The sequence below is a fragment of the Leishmania braziliensis genome, chromosome 1 (genome assembly GCF_000002845.2).
Source record: "Leishmania braziliensis MHOM/BR/75/M2904 complete genome, chromosome 1".
NCBI classification, from domain to species: Eukaryota; Euglenozoa; class Kinetoplastea; order Trypanosomatida; family Trypanosomatidae; genus Leishmania; species Leishmania braziliensis.
In genome coordinates, this window is record NC_009294.2 from 48,338 (window position 1) to 60,282 (window position 11,945).

General features: G+C 60.8%; 6 protein-coding genes across 6 annotated transcripts; all 6 read right to left on the reverse strand.

The window, feature by feature from the left end:
* Window positions 1-38: 38 nt before the first annotated feature.
* LBRM_01_0170 (conserved hypothetical protein) lies at window positions 39-287 on the reverse strand (the record flags this gene model as incomplete). The annotated part of the gene is made up of 1 exon (XM_001561408.1): window positions 39-287. One exon carries the CDS (start codon window positions 285-287, stop codon window positions 39-41), a length of 249 nt encoding a protein of 82 aa, XP_001561458.1.
* A 727-nt stretch (window positions 288-1,014) lies between these two features.
* LBRM_01_0180 (conserved hypothetical protein) lies at window positions 1,015-1,365 on the reverse strand (the record flags this gene model as incomplete). Its single annotated transcript, XM_001561409.2, has 1 exon — window positions 1,015-1,365. The coding sequence occupies one exon, from the start codon at window positions 1,363-1,365 to the stop codon at window positions 1,015-1,017; it is 351 nt and encodes a 116-aa protein (XP_001561459.1).
* An 832-nt stretch (window positions 1,366-2,197) lies between these two features.
* Window positions 2,198-2,440, reverse strand: LBRM_01_0190 (conserved hypothetical protein; the record flags this gene model as incomplete). The annotated part of the gene is made up of 1 exon (XM_001561410.1): window positions 2,198-2,440. One exon carries the CDS (start codon window positions 2,438-2,440, stop codon window positions 2,198-2,200), a length of 243 nt encoding a protein of 80 aa, XP_001561460.1.
* Window positions 2,441-4,858: 2,418 nt separating this feature from the next.
* Window positions 4,859-6,262, reverse strand: LBRM_01_0200 (conserved hypothetical protein; the record flags this gene model as incomplete). The annotated part of the gene is made up of 1 exon (XM_001561411.1): window positions 4,859-6,262. One exon carries the CDS (start codon window positions 6,260-6,262, stop codon window positions 4,859-4,861), a length of 1,404 nt encoding a protein of 467 aa, XP_001561461.1.
* A 1,280-nt stretch (window positions 6,263-7,542) lies between these two features.
* Window positions 7,543-9,849, reverse strand: LBRM_01_0210 (putative CLC-type chloride channel; the record flags this gene model as incomplete). Its single annotated transcript, XM_001561412.1, has 1 exon — window positions 7,543-9,849. One exon carries the CDS (start codon window positions 9,847-9,849, stop codon window positions 7,543-7,545), a length of 2,307 nt encoding a protein of 768 aa, XP_001561462.1.
* Window positions 9,850-10,906: 1,057 nt separating this feature from the next.
* Window positions 10,907-11,485, reverse strand: LBRM_01_0220 (conserved hypothetical protein; the record flags this gene model as incomplete). Its single annotated transcript, XM_001561413.1, has 1 exon — window positions 10,907-11,485. The coding sequence occupies one exon, from the start codon at window positions 11,483-11,485 to the stop codon at window positions 10,907-10,909; it is 579 nt and encodes a 192-aa protein (XP_001561463.1).
* Window positions 11,486-11,945: the final 460 nt, after the last annotated feature.

Genomic DNA, 11,945 nt, shown 5'->3' on the forward strand with positions numbered 1-11,945 from the left:
AATGCCCTTTCTCTCTTCCACGATGCGCTACCCCACCTCTACTCCGCTCTGTCACACTCGAGTGTGATGAAGACATGCTGCCCATCCTCCAGCAGGTCGCACACGCGGGCCCCCAAGTCGCACGGCACACCGCCTTCCTTGTGAATCAACACCGGCGGGCCGAAGCGCTTGCCAAAGGAGGCGTCGTAGTGTATCAGAGCGGCGTTGCCGAGCCACACGACCTCCTGCGTACCATCGCCGCACTGAAGCGGAATGATCTTCTCTCGCACGTGAACAACTATCTTCATGTGTGTGTGTGTGGTGGGGGAGGAGGGGGGCTTGCGAGTGTATAAGAGAAGGGTGTGCGAAGCGCCGTGCCGAGCACGTGTCTATAGAGCCGTCGCACAGTGCGTTACCCGAGAAGCGTTCTGACGCCGCACTCCACGCGAGAAGATGATGATGAATGTGCGAGATCGCAACACGTAGCCGAGAAGGGAGACCAAAGAGAAGGGGGAGCGGATGGGAAAAAGGCTGAATGCACACACACACACACACACACACACAAGGAGAGAGAGAGCGACAGTACGGCATTCTCACCATCTGCATGCAGAGGTGCCCGTCGGAATGAGCGTGCCCGCACACACAGACACGCATGCAGAAGGGGGAGGGGAGAATGTGAGGCCCGTTGTGGGTATAAGGGGGGGGGGGCGAGGAAGGAGAGATGGCAGAGGTCCAGCTGACAGCCAATGCCCATCGTATGCTTCTCGACGGTCGTGCCAACTCACTCGAGATACTCGAGCACGGACACACGGGTGGAGAAGCGGCGGCGCCGTCAAGGACGCATCTTGGGTTCGATTTTGAGTTCTTTACCTTGTGCTCTGCTTCACGGAGTTACACAGCAGCAGAGTGAGACAACAGGCACTAAGAAGATCATCACAGGTGTGCAGAGGACGCGCTTACGTGCACACGCCTCTCTGTGTGCGCCTGCCACCTTTACCCAACGAGAGGAAAACAGCAGTAGAGAGAGAAAGCGCGCTAATGCCCGTTCCAGCTCCTGAGACTGATGAGGGCGCGAGGGTCGAGCTCGTTCTGCAGTGCGTTCGATGTCTGACCAGGCGTTGGGGTGCGCAGCATGTTTGTCAGCGCCAGCGCGTCTTGCGCCTCGCGCTGGCGCTTTGCACGCCTCAGCAGCTCCTCCGGAACGTTGTCTCCGTACACCTTTTGAATGTGCAAATACATCTGCTCCTCACGCTTCGGCTGCACACGTAGCACCGTCATCTTGAGAAACTGATAAGCAAAGCCCATCGTCAGCATAGAGATCCAGAAGAACTGGATCTTGGTCCGCGTGGGTATCCGCTCATAGTGCGATACACCTGGCAGCGCCATGATGGGCAGCCGGCGCCACGTCGAAGTCGCCGGGCCAAGTCAAAAGAACGAAGGAAGAGGAGAGTCAGCAAGCGGAGGCTCAGCAAGTAGTCGTGGTTACGCGAGAGAAGGAATGGATGGATGAGTGGTTGTAAATGCTTAGCCACAACACGCGCACACGCCTGTAGTCACACAGTCGATTCCACACCGGCGCCAGGCTGTCATCAGAGGGCACATCCGTGAAGCGAGCCAACAAGGGAGAGGGGGAGGAAGAGGGGGAAAGGGGGGGCGGGTGACTGGTGGACACGAGGTGCGTCACGGACAAGAAAAAGAGAGAGAGAAAGAGAGAGAGACGGGCATCACGTGCAAAGGCGGCAGCAAGGAGGGCAACGAACCAGCTCCGTCCCTGTCCGAGTCGCATTGGTTTCACACCGTGCGCACGGGGGGGAGGGGCGTCGACGCAAGCTGGCTCAGTGCACAGAAGACACGCTGTGCGGCTACGCGTGAATCGGCCCCCTGAATGGCTCGTGAGTATGTCCATGATTGCACTGCAGCGGTGCTTAAACGCCTCACGCTTCTCTTTTTACCCTTTGGGCTCGCGGTGAGCGCACAAGACGCGGAGACATGTGTGGGAGGGAATGCGGGGGAGAGGGGGGAGGGAGGAGACCGCGCGGGCGACGTGTAGGCTCACGGGCGCACGGCTGCTGCGCTCACTGACCACCTCAGCCGCTGCAACGGGAGGACACTTATTATGCTACTCTCACAGGCTCTGCCCCTTCTCTCCGTCTTCCCCTGCTGAGTCGCAACAGGGCTAGACGAAACAGCAGAGGAGGGGGGGACGAGGCTGCACACCTCACGACGTGGCCCCGCCTTCGCCCCCGAATGACTCGTCGAAGCCGATGTAGATGATGTTCTCGCCGCGCACAAAGACAAGGGGCTCGGCCGGCTGCCTTGGCGAGGCGCGGCTCCGCGTGCACCGCGACAGGACGACATCGAAGCTGCCGTCTAGCGCCTCGAGTTGGCCGCGGTATTCCTCACCGTGTGCCAAGTGGCAGCACACGGGTTGGTGCAGAAGAGACTCTAAGCTAACAGACATAGCTCGCCAGAGAGAGGAAGAAGAGGGATAGTAGGGCTGGTGTCTCGCTCTCTTTTCCATAGGGTGGGGGACCCGCTGTGCACACACGCGGTGCGTGTTGAAGGGGTGCGTGAGATGCAGAGAGGGGAAAGATGGAGACGAGATAGAGAAGAGGTCGGGGGTATCACTCACGTCCCAGCAAGAGTGGTCCAAAACTTCAATGAAGGGCCTCTGCAGCGCCGCAAAGCACACAAATAATGTAGCCGCCTCATGAGTTTGCGCATGTGCGTCGACGCTGCTGCTCTGCTGAGCCGCTGAGGCGCATTCGTAGACGGGCGCCTTTTTCCTCCACATGCCGTTTCATCTACCATGTGTGTGTTTGCCCATGACCAACAATGCACAAGCACAGCCGGCAGCGGTATACGCCTGGGTGGGACTGCCAGTGTGGACGAGGGCAGGCACGGGCGAGGAGGGGCCAACCCTTATCCTTCCGTCCATTCCTCGACACTCAGCAGCAGCTGGCAACAACGCCACCCTCGCCATGGCCTGCCCATCAAGCGGTCCGCAGAGGAAAAAGAGAACACACATGCTTCGGTTCCGGTCAACGGGCCCATTGGACCGCAAACGAGTCGACCAACAGGCGCGCACGCAGTCACAGCACACCCGCGCCTCCGCGGCACTGCGGCCTAATCCTGGCCGTCCGGGAGGAGCCCCCCCCCCGCGACCCACTGAAGGCGGGCCACGCGTCTAACGGACTCCTCCTGTCCTTCCTCGTCCTTTCTTGCGGTGCGTGCTGCGCGGTTGGCGCCAGACAGACTCGGGTGGACTCCATGCCCTTATCCAAGCGGGCAGCATCCAGGGTCCGGCTGGAGGGCACAAGTGGTGGCGTCGGTCGTGCGGGTAACAGGCGCTGGTCTGGGCGCATGCCGGATGAGCTCAGCGAGGAAGTCGGCCAGCCTCAGGCCAGGGCCCTCTGAGGTCCTGCAGCCTGGCTGTATGACATACTTCTCCCTGAGCCACTTCGAGTCGCGGCGGCATTTCATAATTTGGGGTGGAAGCTCTCCACATCGGCGTCTGGTGAACTCGGCGGTGTGCTTCGGGGTGCTCTCGCCATGCACCCGGCACCTATGCCTCCTCAGTTCACGCGGTCGGATGTAGGAGACGCCGCATGTCTCGCACGCATGCGCTTTGGCGCTGATCGTCATGCACCTCCTCGCGCCCTTCCCGTCGATCCCGCGTGCTTCTCTGACGTCGGGATGACTTGCTCGGATGCGATACGCCATGCCAGCTGGGCTACACAGCGCTCGCGTGTTTGCATCGTCGGGGGCGGTGCTCCAGGACGGTGTTGTTGCCTGGAGGAGGAGGAGGAAGGCTCGCTGTCTCTGCAGCCTCCGCGTCCACCCATGTCACGGGAAGGGGTGCGATGTGGTGCCGCGAAAGGGATGAAAATTACCGAGAGAGAAGAAGAAAAGAAAAAAGGAGGGAATAAAAAGGGGGGCGAAGAAGCGCGCCAAACACGCGCCAATCGACGCACACAAACGCAGAGAGGAGTGCCTGCCTGCCTGCCTGCCTGCCGGGCAGCCCAGAGCTGAGACGGCAGCAACGGGGCGAATATTTGGTAGACGAAAGTGAGAGGGAGACAGCGCGACAAGGAAACACGCACACGCACACGCACACGCACACACACACACACACACACACACACACACGCACACACACACACACACACACACACACACACACACACGCACACACACACACACACACACACACACACACGCACACGCACACGCACACACACACACACACACACACACGCACAGGAGGGAAGACATCCCCGATTGGAAAGTCAACGAAAAAAAAGACACGAAAACAACAACGGAGGAGAGGCGACACACCGACACGCGCCGGCAACCCAACAAACACTCCACCCTCACCGCTGAAACTGCGCCCGTGCACACCCCCACCACACACCTGCGCGGGGAGACCCCACTCCGCCGACTCGCCCACCCCTCTTCTCCCCCCCCCTCTCGCCCCTCACGAGGAAAAAATGGCAGAGGAGAGGGAGCGAGGGAAGAAGAGGGGGACGATGATGGCGGCAGCAAATGACGCGCGAGTATCGAAAACACGACAACCTAAAAACGTCGGCACAGACGGCCAGCGGGTGTGGGCGGAGTGTTGAGCAGCGCGGAGAGCGCGTGAGCAGATAACGATAAGAGGCGGAGGAGGTGGAGACGGATGGGGGAAGGGGAGGGGGGGGAAGCGAGTGGGACACGAAGATGACGGCAGGCCTGGCGATCTCTACAGGACCGCGCCTGCGTCCTTGGGTCTGTGGGCGAGAGTAAGCGAGGAGGACAACAAAAGCCTGAGGTGCGGAGAAGAAGAATCACCCGTGCAATCTGAGTTGGACTCGGCCAGCGACGGAAACACACGTCTTCCTCACGCATCAGCCTCTGGTACACAGACGCAGGCTCCCAGCGCTCGCGGATGCCCCTCGCCAACGGGTAGCTGCGGCCCTCGCACTATCCTGTAGCGCTGGGCTTGCTGCGCAGCGGTCACACTCCTCGTGAGCAAAGGTGAACGGAGGCCCGATGCAGACGACGACACAGAAGACGAGGCACGTCGTGCACTAACTCGAGGGACCGAATGAAGGCCGGCAGTAAGCTCTGCAGACGCGGATCGCGACCCACTAAGTGCCGAGAGCTGCTGCTGCTGCTGCTGCTGATGCAGGGCAGACGGGGCAGGCGAGGAAAAGGCGCGCATGGACTGACTGCGCATGCTCCACGTATCGTCCTCCGCAGCCCCCTCGCTGGGGGTCAAGTCTGCAGTCGTGTACAAATTCAGTACGTGGGGCAAACTGTCCTGCCGCTTCACCACGTGGCTGTCTGCAGTGCCGGGCATCGCGTCGTCGCGTGTCAACGACGATGGTGACGGGGAAACCCTAGAGGACCCAACTCGGCGCACTAGAACGGCCCGCTCCGCCCACCACTCGCGTGCCACTCCTTCCCGCACCACGCTCTCTAACGCCATGATCCAACACATGCATTGCACCGTCCACTCGGACTGGTACCTCTGCAGCATGCCGAGGTGCACCGCGATGAGCCGCTCCTTGGTGAGATGCAAGAGAAGCTGCTGATGCAGATTCATGTACACGACCGTCAGCGACGCACGCACCTCAGCCTCGCGGATGATCAGTTGATGCAGTCGGCTGTGGTCCAGCCCACTGCAACCCCAACGCTCCGACCGCCGGCCAGTGCGGTCAAACGACAGCAGCTCCCATTCGCTCGTCATGTCCATATCTGAGTGCATGTGTGTATTGCCTCTCAAGCTCTGCGTTGGTTGGCTCACCTCCACCAGCGAGCTCTGTCCCTCCTCGTCCCGACAGGTGCTAATACTGCCCTCAGAGTGGTTGCCCATGTCGAAGCTCTCGAGCAGCGCCGAGAACGAGGAAGCGGAGACGCTAAACAGATCAGGCATGAGCAGATCAAAGCCGCCGGCGCTGGCGCCATGCGGTGTTGTGGTTATGACGTGCACGCCCTGTTTGTGTATAGGGGTAGCGAGGGTGGCGGCATCACCGTCCATCAATGAGGCGGTCGGCAGAGCGGTGACGACGGCGGTGCCGTGGATAGGCTTGCTGCTGGCCTTACCTCTGCTCATGAAAAACGGCATGTTGGTCACAGCCAGCGGCGTAAACTTGAGCCCGTTGCGCTGCTTCCGCATCGTTTTTTCGCTCCCGGTAGCGCTTCCTGTTAAGCCCGGCCACCTACGACGACGTGGAGGGGAGGGACGTGGTGAGGTGGAGGCAATGCCATTGTCCGAGACGGACCCACAGCAGTTTCCCATTCGCCCGCACCAGCAGCGCGCAACTGCCTTGCGTATGCGCACCTTTGGGAATCGGGTGGGCGTCGGTGGGGGGGAACGACTGCCCCTGCAGCAGATGAGATGAGCCACACGCGTTGAGCAACAACAGTCGGGGCAGCGAGGATGCGCACACACGCACACGCAGCGGGTTGCAGCAGCCTCGATGAGGAGTGGCTGGCTGTACAGACACACCCTCCCCCCCGCTCCAGCTGCTCGTACTTTAGTACTGCGCAGACCTCGGCGAGTTTGCATATAAGCGCAGGTGTACGCGTGTGTCTGTAGGCCTCGCTAGGTGTGTAGGTGGGGCAGGGAGGCGAAGCACAAAATGTGAAAAAGACACTCCTCAGCGAAGGTGTGTGACGTCAATGACACATGAACGCAGGCACGTGTGCAGCTCCCTCTCCTAGACACAGATGGAGACAGAGAGAGATTGGTGGAAGCGACTCCCCTCTTCTCTCTCAATTGCCCTTTTTTTTATAAATCGAAGGAAACAACGAAAGTGGCGTGCAGATCTCGTCCGACCCCTCACTTGAGCCTTGGAGCAGAGCAATCACACTGACGTCGAGCAAGACTAGCGCAGGCGCTCAACGACGCCGTTGATCCGCGGCAAGCGCATCGGCAGATGAGCGACAGAAGGGAAGGGGGAGAGAGGGGGGGGGGAGAGGGGGGGGGGAGAGGAGGGGGGTCAGTGATAAGTAGGGAAAGGAGCATCACCAGCGCGCAGGCCGAGAAACAAAAAAGAGAGAGACCCGGAAGGGCGAGCGCGCGCCTGTGCCTGGTGCTCAACGTGGAGAGCCCCCTCCCCCTCCCCCTCCCCCACTCCCTCCCCCCCGCACATCTCACGTGGATGAGTGCCATTATGAGGATATGGCGGTGGGGGGAGGAGGGGGGTGTGTCCATGTCTGCGAAAGACACAGAGAAGAAAGGAGGAAGAGGAGAGTGGCCGAGTATTCTCCCTCTGCTCCGTCGTCTCGTTCTACGGCGCCGTGGGCAAGAGAGAGCACTGGCGCACGCAGAACGGAAGAAGAAGAGGAGGGGGGTTGACTAAGGCGAAGTAGCGAGCGTGAGGTTTAACACAAGCACAGAGATAATAAAATCCGCCATTACGAGGGAGGCGCAACAGTAGGGAGACGGGGGAAGCAAAGAGGAGGACAGAATGCAATCGAAACCACAGGCGAGGAGCAGCAGCGACGATGGCGCTAGCGGCACTAATGCTGGCGCTACCGCATGGACGGCCGCCTCACCACTACTATCACCCGCTCTCAGCGGTGGTGGGCAGTCGCACGGACGGCACTAGCCGTCGTCGTCCTGTCGATCACTGCGGTTGCCACTTCGCGACGACGCCGCTGTCGCGCTAGCTCACGCCGCTCTCGCTCCAGCTCATCGTCCTCCATGTTCTCCTCGCGCTCCTTGACGCGCATGAAGTTAATGAAATCCTTCTTGCTAATAAAGCCCTCGAATTTCGCGTAGCGGCAGACGACGATGTGGTGGGTGCCGAGGGACTTGAAGAGGTACAGCAGCTTCTTCACGGAGCACTCCGGCTCCACCTGCAGCAGGCAGCTCTCTAGGACGTTCGTTAGGTTCACCTCAAGAAAGTTTGGGTCTTGCGAGTTGGACGGTGCTGTCTTGAAGCGAATGTACGTGCTTAGGCTCACGTCTCTGTTGCGCACCGCAGCCACCTGAATCGCCCGCATCATCTTCTTTGTAGGCGCGTAGCCGAGCAGCGTCGTGTCACTGGCCGACTCGACCACCGGGAAGCCGGTAACGTTCATCCTTGTGACGAGCTCGTTGATGTCGCGCACCTGCAGTCCGTACGCTGTCAGGACGGTGAACTGTTTGTTCTTGTAGACGTCCTTGGCAGAGAAGTCAAGGTAGAACTCTTTCTTTGGGTCGAGGTAGGGCAACTTGTTCTCCTCGATGACGATCTCGTACGTGCCCTTCACCCCGACCGCCTCGCCAGCCGCTTTGGCGCAGAGGATCCCTACAATGATGGGAACCATGTACTCTAGCGAGCCTGTGAGCTCGAACATGATAATCGCTAGGCAGATGGTCATGTGGGTGACGCCGGTCAGCATAGCAGCCGCGCCTACAATCGCGTACACGCCAGGGATGACGCACAGGTCCTGGTGGTAGCACTCCGTGAAGATATACGAGCCTGCGTAGGTTTCCTGCAGCGAGCGAAACATCATACCGAAAGCGCGGCCGTACAGAGCGCCGATCGTGAGTGACGGCACAAGGATGCCGGCGGGCAGGAATGTGCCAACGGTGTACGTGAACATGGCAAACTTCGCCGTGGCGGTGACGAGAAGGGAGAAAAAGGCGCGCACGTCGCTGCCCTCACACATCTCGATGCTGGAATCTGGAGTGCAGTCCTGGAAGCAGTCGCCGAGCAGCTCCAGCATGCCACCGGAGCTGTATGGCGTCAAGAAGTTCACGACACCAGTGATGGCAGCCACGACAGTCACCTCGGCGAGTCGCCACTGCTTCACATGCTTCTTGCGCCACCGGCAGATGTGCAGATTGATAACGCTGAAGGTGGACCCCATGAACCCGCCAAAGCACCCGATCACCGCAAACATGGGGAGCTCAAAGAAGTGCCAGTTGTGCCGGTAGTTGATGCTGAACTGCACAATGCAGCCGGTGTGCCAGAGATCCACGCGTGACTGGAAAAGCACCGCCGTCACGCCGCAGATGAGTGCAGCCATGAGGGCCTTGAAGTTGTACGATGTGGAGACATCCTCCAAGGCGAAAATGACGCCGCCGACGGGGGCACCAAAGGCGACGGCCATGCCACCGCCCGCGCCGGCGGTAATGAGTTCGCGCTCTTTGGTCTCCTGCTGATAGCTCGGAAAGGCTCCGGAGATGATGCCGCCGACGCAGGCGCCGATGTGGACAAAGGGGCCCTCCTTCCCCACCGTCAAGCCGGACCCTGTAGAAAAGCACATGGCCACGACCTTCGTGATGAGTGTCCAGCCACCAAGGTACCGCTTGACGTGGTAGCCCGACACGATCGTCTTCACCTCCGCAATGCCACCGCCAGAGGCATAGGGGGCGTAGGTCTTGCACAGGTACGCCGCCGTGACTGCCGCCAGGGTGGAGAAGCCGACATACATGACGAAGTCAACAAACGCGACGACGTGGTTGTCGCGGCCGAGAAAGAATTCGCCCCAGGAGTAGTACTCATCGCACTCGTTGCTGTCGACGCAACACAGGCTGCGATCCAGCCAGAAAAAGTTCGCGCAAATCCCACTGCGGAAGGCGCTCACCCAACGCGCACACGCGTCGCTGATGACGCCGAGGCAGCCGAGCGCGATTCCGCACGCCAAGGCTGCTAAGAAAGCCTCCCCCTGGAAGCTGTACGCGGGACGCTTCTCTCCGTATGGCGAGTGAGTGGTAGATGGTATGGTATGGCGACGCCGCATCGCGGCCCGCTCTGCCGCCTCCGTGTAGCTGCTGAAGCAGTCGATCGTCGCCCAATCGGCCTCTGGAACGTTCACCACTAAGCGCGTGATGGCCTCGTCGTCACCGCCGACCCCGTTGCCACCGCAACTGCCGCCTGCTTCCGTCATCTGCTGAATCGTGGAGAACGAGAAGTACGAGCCAGCGCGTCGCTGCTATAGGAAGGGGGGCACGCACTTCTGCGGTATCAGGGCGCATAAAAGAGCAAAGAAGTCCATCGCACGTCTGTGTCGGTGCGCAGGTGCCCCCATGCGTGGGGGGGTAGGCAGCGCAGCAGTCGAGCGAGAGACACGCAGAGGCACAGCAGAGGCACCTCGCCACCCGTGTAGGTGTGTGGGGCGTCGCACCCAAAGACAGCACGGGACGGGGAGAAGGGGAAAGAGGAGCACCGTGGGTGGGGTGGTCGAAGCACAAAAAGTTCCTACAATGGAAAGAGGGAGATGCCCCAGAAGAGAGTGGCCTAAAAATCAACGCCTCGACAGCCAACTGTGCGCGGGAGGGATTGCACGTGTATGCGAATACTCGGCACGTCTGTGTGCCTGTCCGGCCTGTCTCTGAGAGAGCGAGCGAGATGAGGGAAGAAAGGCGAGGGAGTGATATAGACACTCCAGTAGTAAGAGAAAGCTGAAGAGGCACACACCCACACACGCACGCGTACGTGGGGTGTGCAGAAGCCCGTTGGATACGCCGCATAGCGAAGAGGGGGTTGAGTAGGGAGGCGGGGACAGAAAGAGGGAAGAGCAGCAGCAGCAGCAGCAGTAGTAGCAGCAGGGTAAAATGAGGAGCCGACAGTTAGGCCGACAGAAGACGCGGAAGATTAAGGGAGCGAAGCAGGAGGGCGTCGGTGTCATGTGAGAGTGCTAGGTACGTACCCCACGTGCATTATCAGAGGCGTCAGGTGCTTACGAGGAGTTCCGCGGCCACGAGGCGCTGAACGGGGGGGGAGTGCACAGTAGCCGTAACACAATAGGGGAGGAAGAGGAAGGAGACAGGAGAAGAGAGGCGCGTAGCCACAGAGAGAGAGAGAGAGGGGGGGAGGGGGCCAACGCAGCGTAGCCCCCTCAACTGCAAAGAGTAGTCTGGGCAGCTGAGAGAGCTGCGAAATGCCCACCCCTACTCCACCCCGTCGTTACATCCCGGTAGCGTGGATCAAAGATGCCCGCATCTCTACGGCGCTGCCGCATTGCTGGCCTCGCTGCGCATACGCTTCAGATGCTCGACGAGTTGAGCCTCCTGGCGAGAGCGCCGCTCGTCTTCGCTGCGGCGCTTCTCCGCCTCCTGCACTGAGCGGCTGAACGCGCTGCCGCTGCCTGCGGCGGTCGTCGCCGTTGTGGACTTTACGCCGAACGCGGCGGCGAACTTCGCGGCCGTCTTGGCGTTCTCTGCCTTCTGCTGCGCCTTCAGACGACCCTTGGCGGCGACGAGCAAAGACTCGTAGAGCTCGCCGCACTCGCGCTCGACCGTGGCGGCGTCAATCCCAGCCGCCTGACGCTCCTCGCGGTAGAGCAAGACGCGCAGCCGCACCTCGCGCAAAGCGTGATGAGACTCAAGCCGCGCCGCCATCTCGCGGTTCTCGCCCTGCGCGCGGCGCTGCTCGAGAGGGTTGATGGACGACCCGCCCTCGGCTGCCATCGTGCCCTCCTCAACGGGCGCGCGGCCCGCTGCCGACACGTTCACGCGGCTGCGCTGAACATAGCCGCTCAGCCCGGTACCCTTAATCGAAACAGCCTCTACGCCGTTGTACATGCCTCGTGTGGGTTTGGCGGTCACAATTTTTTGCGCAATCGCGGTAGTGGCGAAGACCTCCGCCTGCTCCACACACTAGCACGCCGTGTTGCTACACTGACGATACGGCTGACAGGGGAAGGGGGGGAGAAAGCGAGTAGAAACGAGAAAGCGGGGTGAAGTAACACGACGGCTTGAGAGGAAGAGCCAATCCTGCCCGCTGCGGTGGAGGCAGGCCAAGGGGCAGCAGTGCAGGATGTGGCGGCATTGAGGGGAAGAAGGAAAGAGCATCCACGTCGTGGCACGACTGCAGCGCCGACGCAGAGAAACGCAGAAACGCATGTGCGTGCAGCGGCGGTGTGGATGCGTGTTTAAAAGGGGGGGGGGGGCAGTGTACCCTTGCGATGACACGCACTGAGGTGTGTCCCTCTCTCCCGCCCCCTCTCCGTCATCCGTGGAGGGAACAAGCGCGAGACCGCGC